Raw genomic sequence first — 13,305 nt, forward strand, 5'->3', positions numbered from 1 at the left:
TTGTTCATATTTATATGAAGTGTGTGGATGTGTTTCTTCCTTAACCCAGACTCCAACATAGAGGACATGCACAGTAGGAACACACTACCGATCGTTGTAGGAGGAACAAACTACTACATAGAGTCACTGCTGTGGAAAGTCCTGCTGAGCTCAGGGGTGAGTAAGGATTTGGATTTTAAAAGGAGCATTTGGAAGCAGTGTTGTTCTTGCCCAGATTTTACAATGATACGTCACAAACTGCAGGAGAACGAGGACTCCGGTGATGGCGGAGATGCAAATCCCAACAGGAAGCTGGAGCTAGAGAAACTGGGAGGAGCTGAGCTACATAAACGACTGATGGAGGTAGACCCCAAAATGGCCGCCATGTTGCACCCCAATGACAAACGCAAGATTGCCAGGTGATCCAGCCGTAATATTTTTGTTAGTTGCAGCGGATTTGCACTATACCTATTTTTGATACTTAACACTAAAATAAGTACTTTAAGCTGTAAACAGAATCATATGATCCAATTGTGGGTAAATGCATCAATTCTGGTGATAATGCACCAGAAATTGTGGCAAAAATATTCTAAATGTTGCCTACATTCAAATTAATATTGACTTTCAGAGCCTAATTTGGCTATGCACAGGTGTTTGGTAATTCTTTATCATACAGATGTCCCTGAACTACTCCTGTCACACATCCACACTTGGACGTTGAGACCCCTGTCACCTCTGTCTCAGCCCTTTTCTAACTTTGAAGTAGTTTTTAGTAATTTTGTCATAATTTTCTCAGGGGTGAAGTTTGACTCAGAATGGGGTAAAGTTACATTTTAAAGTAACACCTTATTAACTTGTTGTGAAGTGAAGTTCTAGAAAATTCTATCTTAAACACACTAACAAATTTTGTAGTTTTCTATGGATGAGTGTTACTAAAATTAGCCATAAAGAAACATAAGCCTACTGCTTTTTCACTTGTTCCTTGTAAGATAAACCAGCTGGTTAGATATCCCCATAGAACAAACTAAAACAACTGCTAGTAGAATTGGTTTGTAACATATTTTTACCCCCACCCCCTGAAGGGGAGGAAAGGGGTGTTGTTGTTGGTTCGGTTTGTTTGTTTGTTTCTTTGATTGTTAACACTCTAGCAGCAAAACTACTGGTTAAATTCATACCATATTGAGTTTATAGATTGCCAGTGACCCAGAATAGATGTGGTTACATTTTGGGAAAAGTAGGTCAAAGTTCTCATTTTTCATGAATTTTAAAAATATTTTTTTGTCTCCCACTTACTTATACTGGGTGAAATTTTAAATGTCTATAAAAACATTAATTTTGTTTCAATTTACTTCAAACTTGGCACATATAGAGGCAGTTGATATGCTGATGTCACCACATGCATAGACATGATGACATCAGCTGGATCGATGCCAAAATAAGCTACAATACATGTGAGGGGCAGGGTTTGTTGTGCCTGGCACCACTTATTATTCAATAAATTAAAGCTAAAATATAAAATTGTAAGCTTACTAACAGAAATAATTCAGGCACCACTGTGGAAGTATAATCTTTTGTAAATAAAATATTTATAGTTAACTACACATTTACAATCTGTTTTGCAGTAATGTCATTTATACACAGAGTTTTTGGGTACATCTACTCAAACTAATTTGAGCATCACATTATTTTACGATTTTCTCAGATTTTTTATGTCCTTGACGGCATCACACTTAGTCTTACACTGATGGTTTAGAGCTCATAGCCAACAACTACCATCCTCCATCCATTTTATTACCGACTCTCACACACATTCAGCTGATGGGGACCAGTCTTTTGTGTGAGCAGGTTAGGTTACCCTGTTCCTCTAGATGACAAGAGACAGCTGGAATGGTCTTTTCTTTATTACTGCACAGTGTAGCCAGGCACGACTAAGAAGACGATCTGGATTTGAAAATCAGTCTTCTAAAAGTTAGTGAAAGTTTTAGGCAAATTTCAATGCAGATCTTTTACTGCTGGGGAAAAAAGTGATATTTCATACATCAGTTGCTTGTATTTATATGTATCAGAACTTGTTATTTTCACCATCTCTGCTAACACTTATCAATGCTGGTGTGGTTTTTATCTTATCAACCTTAAACCCACTGTATCGTAGCATTTCCAGGTTAAAATGTCTAAAAACACTTGGCCTGTGTTGTTAATTATCTTGATATATGCAAAAATTTTAAAATTAGTGATTGTATTATTAAAAAAGAGTATAAATAATGTTACATGCAGGTCTTTCACAAGCGTTCGATGAGTTAATGTAATATATACCACAGAACATGAGATAAATAAATAAAATAGCAATCTGTTTTATGGAGTATCCATTTGATGAAACACTGTATTTCCTCAGATATAAACCAGGAGTCATTTAAAAGCCAAGTCTCTAATGCTGGGGAAGAGGTTGTCACATACTAATAAAAACTGGTCTTCAATTACAGGTTGGATTAAAAAAGAAAAAAAAAAAAATCATATAAAAGTCTGTCCTCAAATAATGTTCTACCCAGTAAAGAACAATGTCACTGTTTTAACACTCTCTTGGTTTAGGTCTCTAATGTTATTATCTGATTTTCACCACTGCAGGTGTATGTCTCACTTTTTCAGTAATACTGTTATTTGTAGAAACTTAGAGATGAAGAGAATATGGGCAAGGAACATTTATGTAATAAAATCTGTCAAGATTTATATCCACTAAAATACTAGAGGATTTTTTTTTTTCAATTTTGAAACGAGAAAGAAGAAAAATGAATTGCAATACTGTGAAATCACAAACAGGAACAGACTGAAACAAGGTTTTGTACTGAACAGGACCATTTCTACGTATTAAACAGAGGAAATCAGACATAAAAGCCAGACTATTAGAAGCCTCAGTTAAATAAAGGCTTGGTTTGTCCTGCAGCTGAGGAAAATAAAAGCCATGAGCATCTATTTAAGAGAGTGGTGTCCTCTAAGTGGTTTTGTTGAGTCAAACAGTGCATATGTTTAGTGCTTTTATTGTGAAAGGTAGTAATGGACCTGGTGGATTTGCATTATACAGCAATGGACATTGTCTGCTGTTGTTTTGATTGAAATACACCTAGTGACAGATACATAATACTGTGAATTTACTGGCCATGGCATTGTGAATATTTTCAAACTGTTAAATATTTGAGTAAGGTCTTATGTTTTATTTTGTGTGAACTTGAAATGTAAATTTGACCACCAAGACCTGTTATTTCCTAATAAACAGTAGATAACAAGTGTTTATCAAACTGAGTATTTCCTAGAAGTATTTGTTTGCTTGAGTCCAACCAAATAAATGCACAAAGCCTGTAACCAGAGCTTCTGTCCTCTTATGATTTTTATCTTCAGGAGTCTGCAGATCCATGAGGAGACGGGTGTCCCCCATAGTGTCTGGCTGGAAGAGCAGAGGGGTCAGGAGGGGGGTGATGGGCTGGGGGGGCCTCTGAGGTACCCAGACCCTTGTATCTTCTGGCTGCATGCTGACATGGACGGTACGGAGGTGACAATCTATGGAATATTTCAATAGCAACACATTCCTGAGAACAGTAGGAGCTTTAAAGGAGTGATATTTTGCTTTTTTTAATGGAATTATGCATTTTAAAACATTTCCCTGTGGCCTACATAAACTGTAAATGCTACACTTGGGTCTGAATTATTCATTAATTCAACTCCATAGGTCCATCTTCAACCCTATTTCTGAGTAATGACACTAGAAAGGTCGTTTTGAGCGCTGGCCCTTTAAATGCACATGACCCCGCCCCCTCCAGGTTGTTGGCTGTGCCGTTCTGTCCCGTTCAACCAACAACTGAACATTTTAGGTAATCAGCTCAAAGTTTGGACATATTTTCAATATGGACTACAACTGCTGCTGTTGACAAACAATTATGGCGTACTTGGAGAAATGCTCATCGGAAGTCTTGACTTTATATGTGAAAATGTCGTGATGTAACTAGTTATAGAAGCAACAAATTAAGCAGGAATTGAAACAGGTTGTAGAAATCCACTCGATTTTTGCCAAAATGAATATAAAGATAGCTTTGCAGCACCTAGAGTGTTCAAATTCAAACTTTTTGAACTTTTAGGGTCCAAATACATAAATAAATGTACCAAAGACTAATAAAATTGAGTTTAGCAAAATATGACCCCTTTTACCCACTGTACTCACCTTTGAGTAGTGTCATTTTCCTTCCTCATCATCTGCTCTATTTGACCTCCAGCTTTAGACAAGCGGTTGGACGCCCGTGTAGATGACATGCTGTCTGCAGGACTGATAGAGGAGCTGAAAGACTTCCACGTCCGCTACAATCAGAAGAAAGTACAGGATGACAGGTAGAAAACAGCAGCTATTAACTGTTTTCACTGATTTTATTTGGACCGTTCATGTTCAACATACAGCAAATGTAACTGAGATGTTAGTAACAAGTTTACCAATAGTTTTGTTATTTAATAGTTCAATAGGACATTTGAATAGGAGTACATTTATATTGTACTGGGACCAGTGCAATGTAAATATCAGGCTACTTACCCAAGAATGATGAACCTCAATTTTTGACCAGATATACTGTACCTTGCATTTAAAACACCTATAACTAGTCAAACCAAAATTAACTTTTGCATCCACGTCATAAAAGAGATGTGGGTCCAATGTTAGTTTTCATATAACATTTGATTGTCATCAAGTTACCAACCCCCCCAAAAAACTGTGCAATCTTCAAAACTTCAACAAAAAAGGCTAATGGTTGTGGGTTCTATCAGAGACTTATTAATCTAATTAACTAGCAAATAGTTGAGTTAAATAAATAAATAAATTTGGCAAGTTTGTGTGTAGGACACTAGCAAACATAGTTATCTAGCTAGAAAAAAGTAGGTTAACAAGTTGAATCTTATTATATTATGAGGGGAAAAAAATTATGTGCATTTTGGACAAGCTGTTTTAATATTTTTCTGCTCTTGTTGTACCTTCATAAAACCTTGTGCCATTGTAAAACTGTGGCATTGCTGCAGTGTGACTGGTCGGTTGCACCAATGTCCTGGAGGAACATAAAGATCATCCTCATCATGATCAAATCCAGCTTTATTTATAAAGCAGAAAAACAAGACATTTGAACTGTGTGCTATACACAGACATGAGGGCAAATAAAACACATGTAAGAGTTACTGACACATAAAACCAAATGTAAAAACTAAAGTAAGTCAGTAAAAACAATAAAAGCATTAAAAACCAATGTCTCAAACCAAGTTAAAAGCCAAAGAGAATACATATGTTTTAAGAGAAGATTTTAGAACAGGAGGTGAGTCGACCTGCCTGACATACAAAGATAACTCATTCCACAGTTTTGTGGCAGTGACTGAAAACACACCGTCACCTCTAAGGTTCCTCTTTGTCTTGGGGACGAACAATGATGGATCTGATGTCCTGAGAGAGTGTGAGGGTTCGGGTTGGCATAAGGCTGGAGCAGGTTGGACAGATACTGTTGGGTGAGACCATGAAGACATTTAAAAACAAACAGGAGGTTTTTAAAATCGATGCGAAAATGAACTGGGAGCCAATGAAGTGACTCTAGAATCAGAAAACTGAGCAGCTGCATTCTGAACCAACTGTAGTCAGGTAAGCGATGTCTGGCGAACCCCAGCATAAAGGGCATTACAGTAACCTAGACCGGTCACAACAAAAGCACTGATTAAAATCTCAGTGATGCGGAGAAACAAATAGGTTAGCTTTGGTCAGTGGTCTCAAATGAAAAAATCTGGATTTGACCACTGAGCCAATCTGAGCATCAGGTTTAAAATCACAGTCCAGTTTTAGAACCAGATTTGTTTGTACATGTTCTAGTATTTACTGAACTCTGGAAGCATCCCTAGGTTTAAACATAACCTCAGGTTTTTTTATCATTAAAGTGCCAAAAGTGCAATTACATTGGGATGTTGTTGCAGGAATTATGAACACTGAATGGGGATTTCGATTCGATTCGATTCGATAGAAGTTTATTGATTCTTTGGGCAGAACCCTCAGGAAATGAAGGTTCCAATAGCAGCACAACACCGAATATACTGTACACGCAAGAAATACCACAAGAAAATCGCAAAACAGTAACTATATATATAACTGTGTGTGTTTGTGTATGTGTGTATAGTTTAATAACCACAGAATAAAAGTACTCGTAGAAACAAGTGTCAAACTAATAAAGAATAATAAGTATCTTATTATGTTATAATATTTGGCATTTTGCATTTATAGCTGCATCACCAACCTGAGAAAATATAGTTGGTGTAATTTCTTTTTTTCTTTTTTTTTTTACTTGTAAACTCTTTAGAATCTAAAGAAATAGAAAATTGTTTTTTATTTGAGCCAAATCCTGCGCTTATCCATGTCCTGTTGTCATTGCTATTGAGAGTATGTCAGTATTTAAACATTGTGTTAGAGATTCCATTCCCATCCGCCTATCTAATTTAAGGATCCAGACATGCAGTCTGCATTCAGAGTCGACTCCTCTCTTTCTCTATTTAACCAGAACATTAACTGTCGTACTGAAGCCCAGTCAAGTATTTATTTCTCCTTTCTGCTCTGCCAGGTCAGTCTGTACTCTGTCATTTCTCAAAGGCTTCAAGATGGATTTAGACAAAACCCACAGTGTTGTGACTTCAGCTCATCTGGGACATATACATCTTAAGGATGTTCAGTAATTAAGAGTGATGGCAGAGATAGAGCCCATCCATATGACATTAGCACTACCAGGGGAACCCACTGATTGGTGCTTATTACATCTGGGCCCCAAGAAATGTACCCTCTACTGAATATACATTGTTGTCTGGTACACACTACTCTGTTCAATTATTCAAGATAAGGCTGTAAAGATATGTTTAATATGATCTAGATTAATTTGTTGTTTCCGTTTTCCAGTTTTCATCTTATGCTTGACATTTTCTTAACAGTTATCACATGGCTTTAAGTACAGTGAAGTCGATCCACTAGTGTCCCTGTTATAAAGCTGAGAAATCAGGCCAAAAAAAAATCAATTGATGATCTTTAAAGGTAGAATTATGATACCTGAGCTGAATCACAATTTTTCTAACCTCTTTGTAAGTTAGTTACAGACAAATAATAACATTTTTTCCTCATGTTTTTCTAGTTTAGGCTGTAGTATGATGGCTTTTTGTTATTTGTCTTAAAAACCTTTTGCCTCTTTTGGGTTGACATTATTGAAATATTTGTACAATAGCCAGATAATGCCAGAAACAATTCTACTTCCTGATGAAGTCAACAATAGTCCCCATTTTCCTAACCGTGCATACATCTCTGACAGCAGCAGTGTTTCTCTTTAATTACCTAGACTGTGGCGGCCTAATTTGTTCTGCTGGAGTTTTATAATGAACCAAAAATGTTTCTACACTCACTGTAATTATTTGCTGTCTGGAGTGATCGTTTCATCAGTTGTTATTTCTTCATCAGCTGCAACACAATACATTGCACAAACTCAGCAGGCTAACGTGAACTAACGTGCGGAGGATGTGAATCACTGTAATGTCTGCCATTAAATTAAAGAGGACTGTCTTCAATGTAAGATTATGAGATCACCTGGTCTTATAACTGGGTTTTCCTCAGCTTTCTGCAGGGCTTAGGTGGTTTGATGTCTTTTCATGGTGCTGTTGACTAAAAAACTTGCATAATTTTTCACCAGTATTATCACAATATTTAAATAATAGCTGGGTAATCTTTGCTGAATTAACTTTTCATTACTTTATTCCTCAGCAGTTGCACAAGGTCTTACAGTAAATGTAGACAGACTAAAGAATCTGACTTAAATAGACTCATCTGCAGTTTTAATGTTACAAACTGTTGCTTCAGTACTAATTACATTGATTCACTGCCCATTTGGAATGAATTTTTGTACAAGAGGATAGTTAATATAGTGAGTAATGTGATCTTTATGATTTCCTCTGCAGGCCAGAGTGTATGGATTGTAATTATCAGATCACCCCTTTCTGTTAAATAATCCAAAGGACAATGTGTTAATGTAGTTAAACACTGAGTTATATGTTGGATGACATGAAGGATACTATCCAGAGGACATCCACTGTGGATTAATCTGCAACATTTCAGTATCTGGAGAAAGATTTGTGAAAAGTCCTCATGGAAAAGCACACATTATTTTTTTTTACTCTTTTTTTTTTTTTCCTTTTTTTTCAGGGGGAAAAAAAACGCACACATTAGCCGTACACTAATGTTGCATTGGTAACTGCAAGTCCAGAGGGATGGGCATTTTAAATACATTTTGAAGTTGAACATTCAGGGAAATTAACTCATTAAGACCCAAACGTCCACTTGTGACCAAAATCATCTACTGATCTAAACTGTTTAATACCTGTTGATCCACTAATCCTATCAATACATGTAAATAATTGGTGTAAAATACAGTTTGTCATCTTTTCATGGTCATCAGATATGACCCATTTGGACGTTCAGAGGCTCCGTAGTTACCGTGGAAACACCGTCATCTTCTACAACATTGATTCACCAGTAAAACACATGGAGTTGGATCAATGACAGTGGATGGATACACTTGTTTTATGTTCAGTTAATGATATATTTGGCTGAAAAGTCGGTTTTTCCTCTGTTTTTGATATAATAACCCTCAACTTTAATTTGAGCTTTTATGAACATGTATATGATCATTAACCCATAAAGACTCAGTGCTACTTTTATGGCAGTTCCCAAATTAATTTGCCTCTATATTTAACCTTTCTTAAGTGATTTATCACCATTTATTATAATATTATCCTTTTTAGTTTGTTTTTTTGTGTAAATCAGAGTAAATTCAAAGGTTTGATATCAATAAGAGAAAAATGAAGAAATAGTGACTTTTTTTTTTTTGCAAACTCTATCATTAACTGAACCTAAACCAAGTGTCTCCACCCACTGTCGTTGATCCAACTCCATTGGTTTTACTGGTGAATCAATGTTGTAGAAGATGACAGTTTCCATGTTCACTCCAGAGCCTCTGAACGTCCAAATGGGTCATATCTGATGACCATGGAAAGATGACAAACTGCATTTTACATCAGTTATTTACATGTATTTATAGGACTAGTGGATCAACAGATATTAAACAGTTTATATCAGTAGTTGATTTTGGTCACCGGTGGCTATTTGGGTCTTTATGGGTTAAATAAATGTAGAAAAATACTTGATTTTCACTTAAAAATGCAGAGGAAGATATTATAATAAATGGTGGTAAAACACTTAAGGAAGGATAAATAGATGGGAAAATTTGCTTTTGCAATTGCCGCAAAAATAGCAAAGGGTCTTTATGGGTTAAAGTCAATCAGTTGATTATTCATCATAACACATGTCCTACACTGAAACTAAAAAAAAAAATGACAATAAAAATACCGACCCACCAAGAGTGGGTAGAACATTATATACAGGGGTTGGACAAAATAATGGAAACACCTTAAAAAATCAACAAAATATAATTTAATATGGTGTAGATCCGCCTTTTGCGGCAATTACAGCCTCAATTCTCCGAGGTATTGATTCATACAACTTGTGAATTGTTTTCAAAGGAATTTTAAGCCATTCTTCAGTTAGAATACCCTCCAACTCTTTTAGAGACGATGGCGGTGGAAATCGACGTCTTACTTGAATCTCTAAAACTGACCATAAATGCTCAATAATGTTGAGGTCTGGGGACTGTGCCGGCCATACGAGATGCTCAACTTCATTAGAATGTTCCTCATGCCATTCTTTAACAATTCTAGCTGTATGGATTGGGGCATTATCATCTTGAGGTGAAGGTGTTTCCATTATTTTGTCCAACCTCTGTATGTTGCATCCAGACAGTAACAGTGCCTTAAACATTAGTTACACATCTCTATGAAGTAAAACATAAACCTCCTCCTACCCCCAACCCAACTAAAATGAGTTAACTCTTGAAAACGTATTCAGCTACACTTATTGTGACTAATTAACTCATTGTTCATCTAAATCCCTACTCTATAAAAGAAGCAGACATTTTCTCACTGACTTATTCACTTCACTCAAATGCACATATGCTGCATGCAACTTTTATGTTATTACATCCACATTTAAAGTTGCTCAATCACACAGTTTTATTGCTGAGCTACTCAGTAATGTCACAACTGTTTATTTTGACAGAAACTTCATTTGTGCTGCACCATTCGAGCTGTGTGTAAACGCAGCCCCAGAGCACATTTTGGAGGTTAAAGAATCCCAGTGATTGTCCTGCTATTACCACTCAGGGTCAAGATCATTTGAGCTTTATTTTTACTTTTTATGTGCTTATGTAGTTTAAGAATAAGCTCCAGCTAGCAGAAAATGTAGAGAAAATAATTTCTTTTCATCAGGACGTTCTGTATATAGATATAACAGCTGCTTATGGTGTGAAATGGGGGATGAATTGCATCAGATTGTTATATTTGGCGTCATTTATTCCAGTTTTTATTAAATTGACCTAAAACTAATAACTTCCTGCTCAGTTTTTCAGCCTTAGTTGAACTTTTCTATCCGATTTCAACACTTAGAATTACAGGACATCATTAGTAGCCCTGGTTTTAGGAATTTTGTACGTGACAGGAAATAAGAATACATGTGTGGCCAATACAAATAGCTGAAACAGATATGTGTATATGTCCTGCTGTGTGGGTGTCTGTTGGCAGCAGATATTGATATTGTATGCGTGTGATGGGTGTGGCTGATGCATCGGTGGACCAGTGCCCAGGAAACTGCCAATTCCCTTCTTTCATTCCTCCTTTCTTTCATCACCCCATCACCCCATCCCACCTCATCAGCTGCAGCCCCTCCTCTTCCTCCTCTTCTTCTTTTACATCCTCTCTCTCTCTCTCTCTCTCCCTCTCTCTCTCTCTCTCTCTCGCTCTCTCTCTCTCTCTCTCTCTCTCTCTCTCTTCCTGTCTCCCTCCATCGCGGCCACTATTGCCCTCTAAGCAATCTGATCACCCAAGCACTTTCCTCCCTCCCCCATCCCCCCTGTCTCTCTCCGTCATCCTTCTCTCCTTCACCCTCGTGTCTCCATCGCCGGCTGCTGTGGCTAGACATCAAGGTCAAACCTCTCCCTCTCTCTCTTCCTCCTCTGTCTTTCCTTTTCTCCCTCCATTGACTCTACATTTCCTGTGATCTTGTTGCTATTCTCAAATTTCTGTCTCTGCCCATCCAGTCAAATTAATTTCTGTTACTTCCTAGTGTTGTTTCAGTTACAAGTGTACACGTTATGGAGTGAAAATAGTCACTTTCCTCACGTTTGCGTATGTAAAAAGAGAACAGAAGAGGCAGGAGATAAAGAAAAGCTCACAGAGGCAGGAGATAAACAGAAGGTGAAATGAAAGTCTCTAATTGAAAGTTGGTTCAAAGAAGTGATTTTCAGTGTTTAAGCACATTACTGACGGTGTGCAAAATGGGCTCATTACCTCCCAAAGTTTTTTTTTTTTTTGTTTTTTTTTTAATATGTTTTCATCTACCTGTGACCATAGACTGTAGTGTAAAGAAGTGGATGTAGCTGGCTACCGCTTCATCAATCTGTAGCCTCTAAAATTCCCTGTTGACATTTTGGACCCAGAAGTGACCATAAGCTAATGCTAACTGACTGAAAACACTTTCCTAACTAACCTCCAAGTTATTTCAGTGCTTGATAAATGTTAAGAAGACAGAAAGAGTGAGAGAAAATATGAGAGAAACTGTGGAGAAACCCACATGACACAGAATTTAATGGGAATTTAATGGATTTTTCTTCCTAAATGAGATGTGAAGAAAATAGATGGTTAGTTTTGGTAGAAAATTATTTTTTACAGTCAGAGCATGAAAAATATTTTTGAAATTTAGAGGTAGAACATTTAAAATCATAGTCATTGATTTAAAAAAAAAAAAAAAAAAAAAAAAAAAGAAAAGAAAAGTCAGTGTTGAAAGAAATTAAGCAAACACCATCTCTGAGGCGTTTAGGAAGCAATGATAATGATTTAAAAAAAAAAAAAAAAACTAACCAATGCACTGATATTATATCACAATATAAAACTATGTTATGATATTGTCATTATTGTTTTGTAGCCTAGACTAGAAAAGAAACACCTCGATTCAACATGTCCCAATACTTTTGTCCATATAGTGTATCACAGGGTTGAAGGGAGGGGTTATTCGTAGAGAGAATGAGAGGTTTGTTAAATGAGTCAATTTTAGCCAGCGACTTGTACTCTAAGACAGTAACTGCAGTGGAAAAAAAATCAGAGTAAAAAATGTTCATCATTATGTAATAGTTAACCATAAATATATACAGCAAGAACTCATTTTCAGATAACACCAGAAAGTAATGAAGCCTTTTAACACATCTGATAGCGCAGTGAAAGTGCAGTTAATTGAACGTCCTGTTTTAATGTATTGAGTGTGTTTTTACTGTAAAAACACTTTAAATTCCCGTCTCTACTGTGCTGTCTTAGTCATCCATCACTTTGTATTTTTCAAGTCGAGTGGTAAAAACACATATAAATGGTTTAATCTTTTAGGGTTATTACAACTCGGGTTTTGTCATAAAATGATTTGTGAACATGTACAGTACTGTGCAAAAGTCTTAGGTCACCTTTAGCTTTGTTGTTTTGCCAGGTTTGAAATGAACATATATTTATTTGTCTCATTTGTCTTCATGTACAACAAGAAAATATAGGAAATGTGTGCACACCCTTAAAAGACACACAAACTAAATAGGTTCTAAAGGTTAAAGTCACTATTTAGCGTGACCTCTGTCCCCATGACAATAAGCACAAACATATGTCATGTGTTGAATAAAACCTGGCGTAAAACGTCAGAAAATGTATGCAATAAATCTCATATTGTCTGAACAAAAGAGTCAAAGACATGTTAGGTGCAAAGGGAGGTCACACTAAATACTCTCACACTAAATCTCTTTAGTTTATAGAAGCTGCTTTTTTCCCTGAATCTTTTCTTTTTTCCTGCTGTACATACTTGTCATATATCCAGATTGGATCTTAATCCAGAGATTGAGAAATGCATATGTGTGGTCATGTGTTCAAAGCTAATATTGACCTCTGACTTTTGCACAGTACTGCAAATGCTAATCCACTGAAAAATATCGTTAGCCTCGTAGCATAATTCTCTAAGTCATATTTTTTTCAGATCATAGCCTATGATGCAACATGAATCAGCAGTGTTAGGAGAGTAAAGTTGTGCAGATGTCACAATTTGACCAAAAATATGACTGAGGCAATTATGCTATGGAGTTAATGATAAAAATGTTATAGCAA

At 36.4% G+C, this 13,305-nt stretch overlaps 1 protein-coding gene across 2 annotated transcripts in view; it reads left to right on the forward strand.

The window, feature by feature from the left end:
• trit1 (tRNA isopentenyltransferase 1) overlaps window positions 1-13,305 on the forward strand; it is a 56,202-nt gene that overhangs the window by 26,557 nt on the left and 16,340 nt on the right. For both annotated transcript variants that reach the window (XM_030148125.1, XM_030148126.1), the window contains exons 3-6: window positions 58-156; window positions 244-398; window positions 3,370-3,512; window positions 4,239-4,350. In XM_030148125.1, the coding sequence (XP_030003985.1) occupies window positions 58-156; window positions 244-398; window positions 3,370-3,512; window positions 4,239-4,350 (509 nt within the window). The remainder of the gene's footprint in view (window positions 1-57; window positions 157-243; window positions 399-3,369; window positions 3,513-4,238; window positions 4,351-13,305) is intronic.

The sequence above is a fragment of the Sphaeramia orbicularis genome, chromosome 11 (assembly GCF_902148855.1).
Source record: "Sphaeramia orbicularis chromosome 11, fSphaOr1.1, whole genome shotgun sequence".
In the NCBI taxonomy this organism is placed as follows: domain Eukaryota; kingdom Metazoa; phylum Chordata; class Actinopteri; order Kurtiformes; family Apogonidae; genus Sphaeramia; species Sphaeramia orbicularis.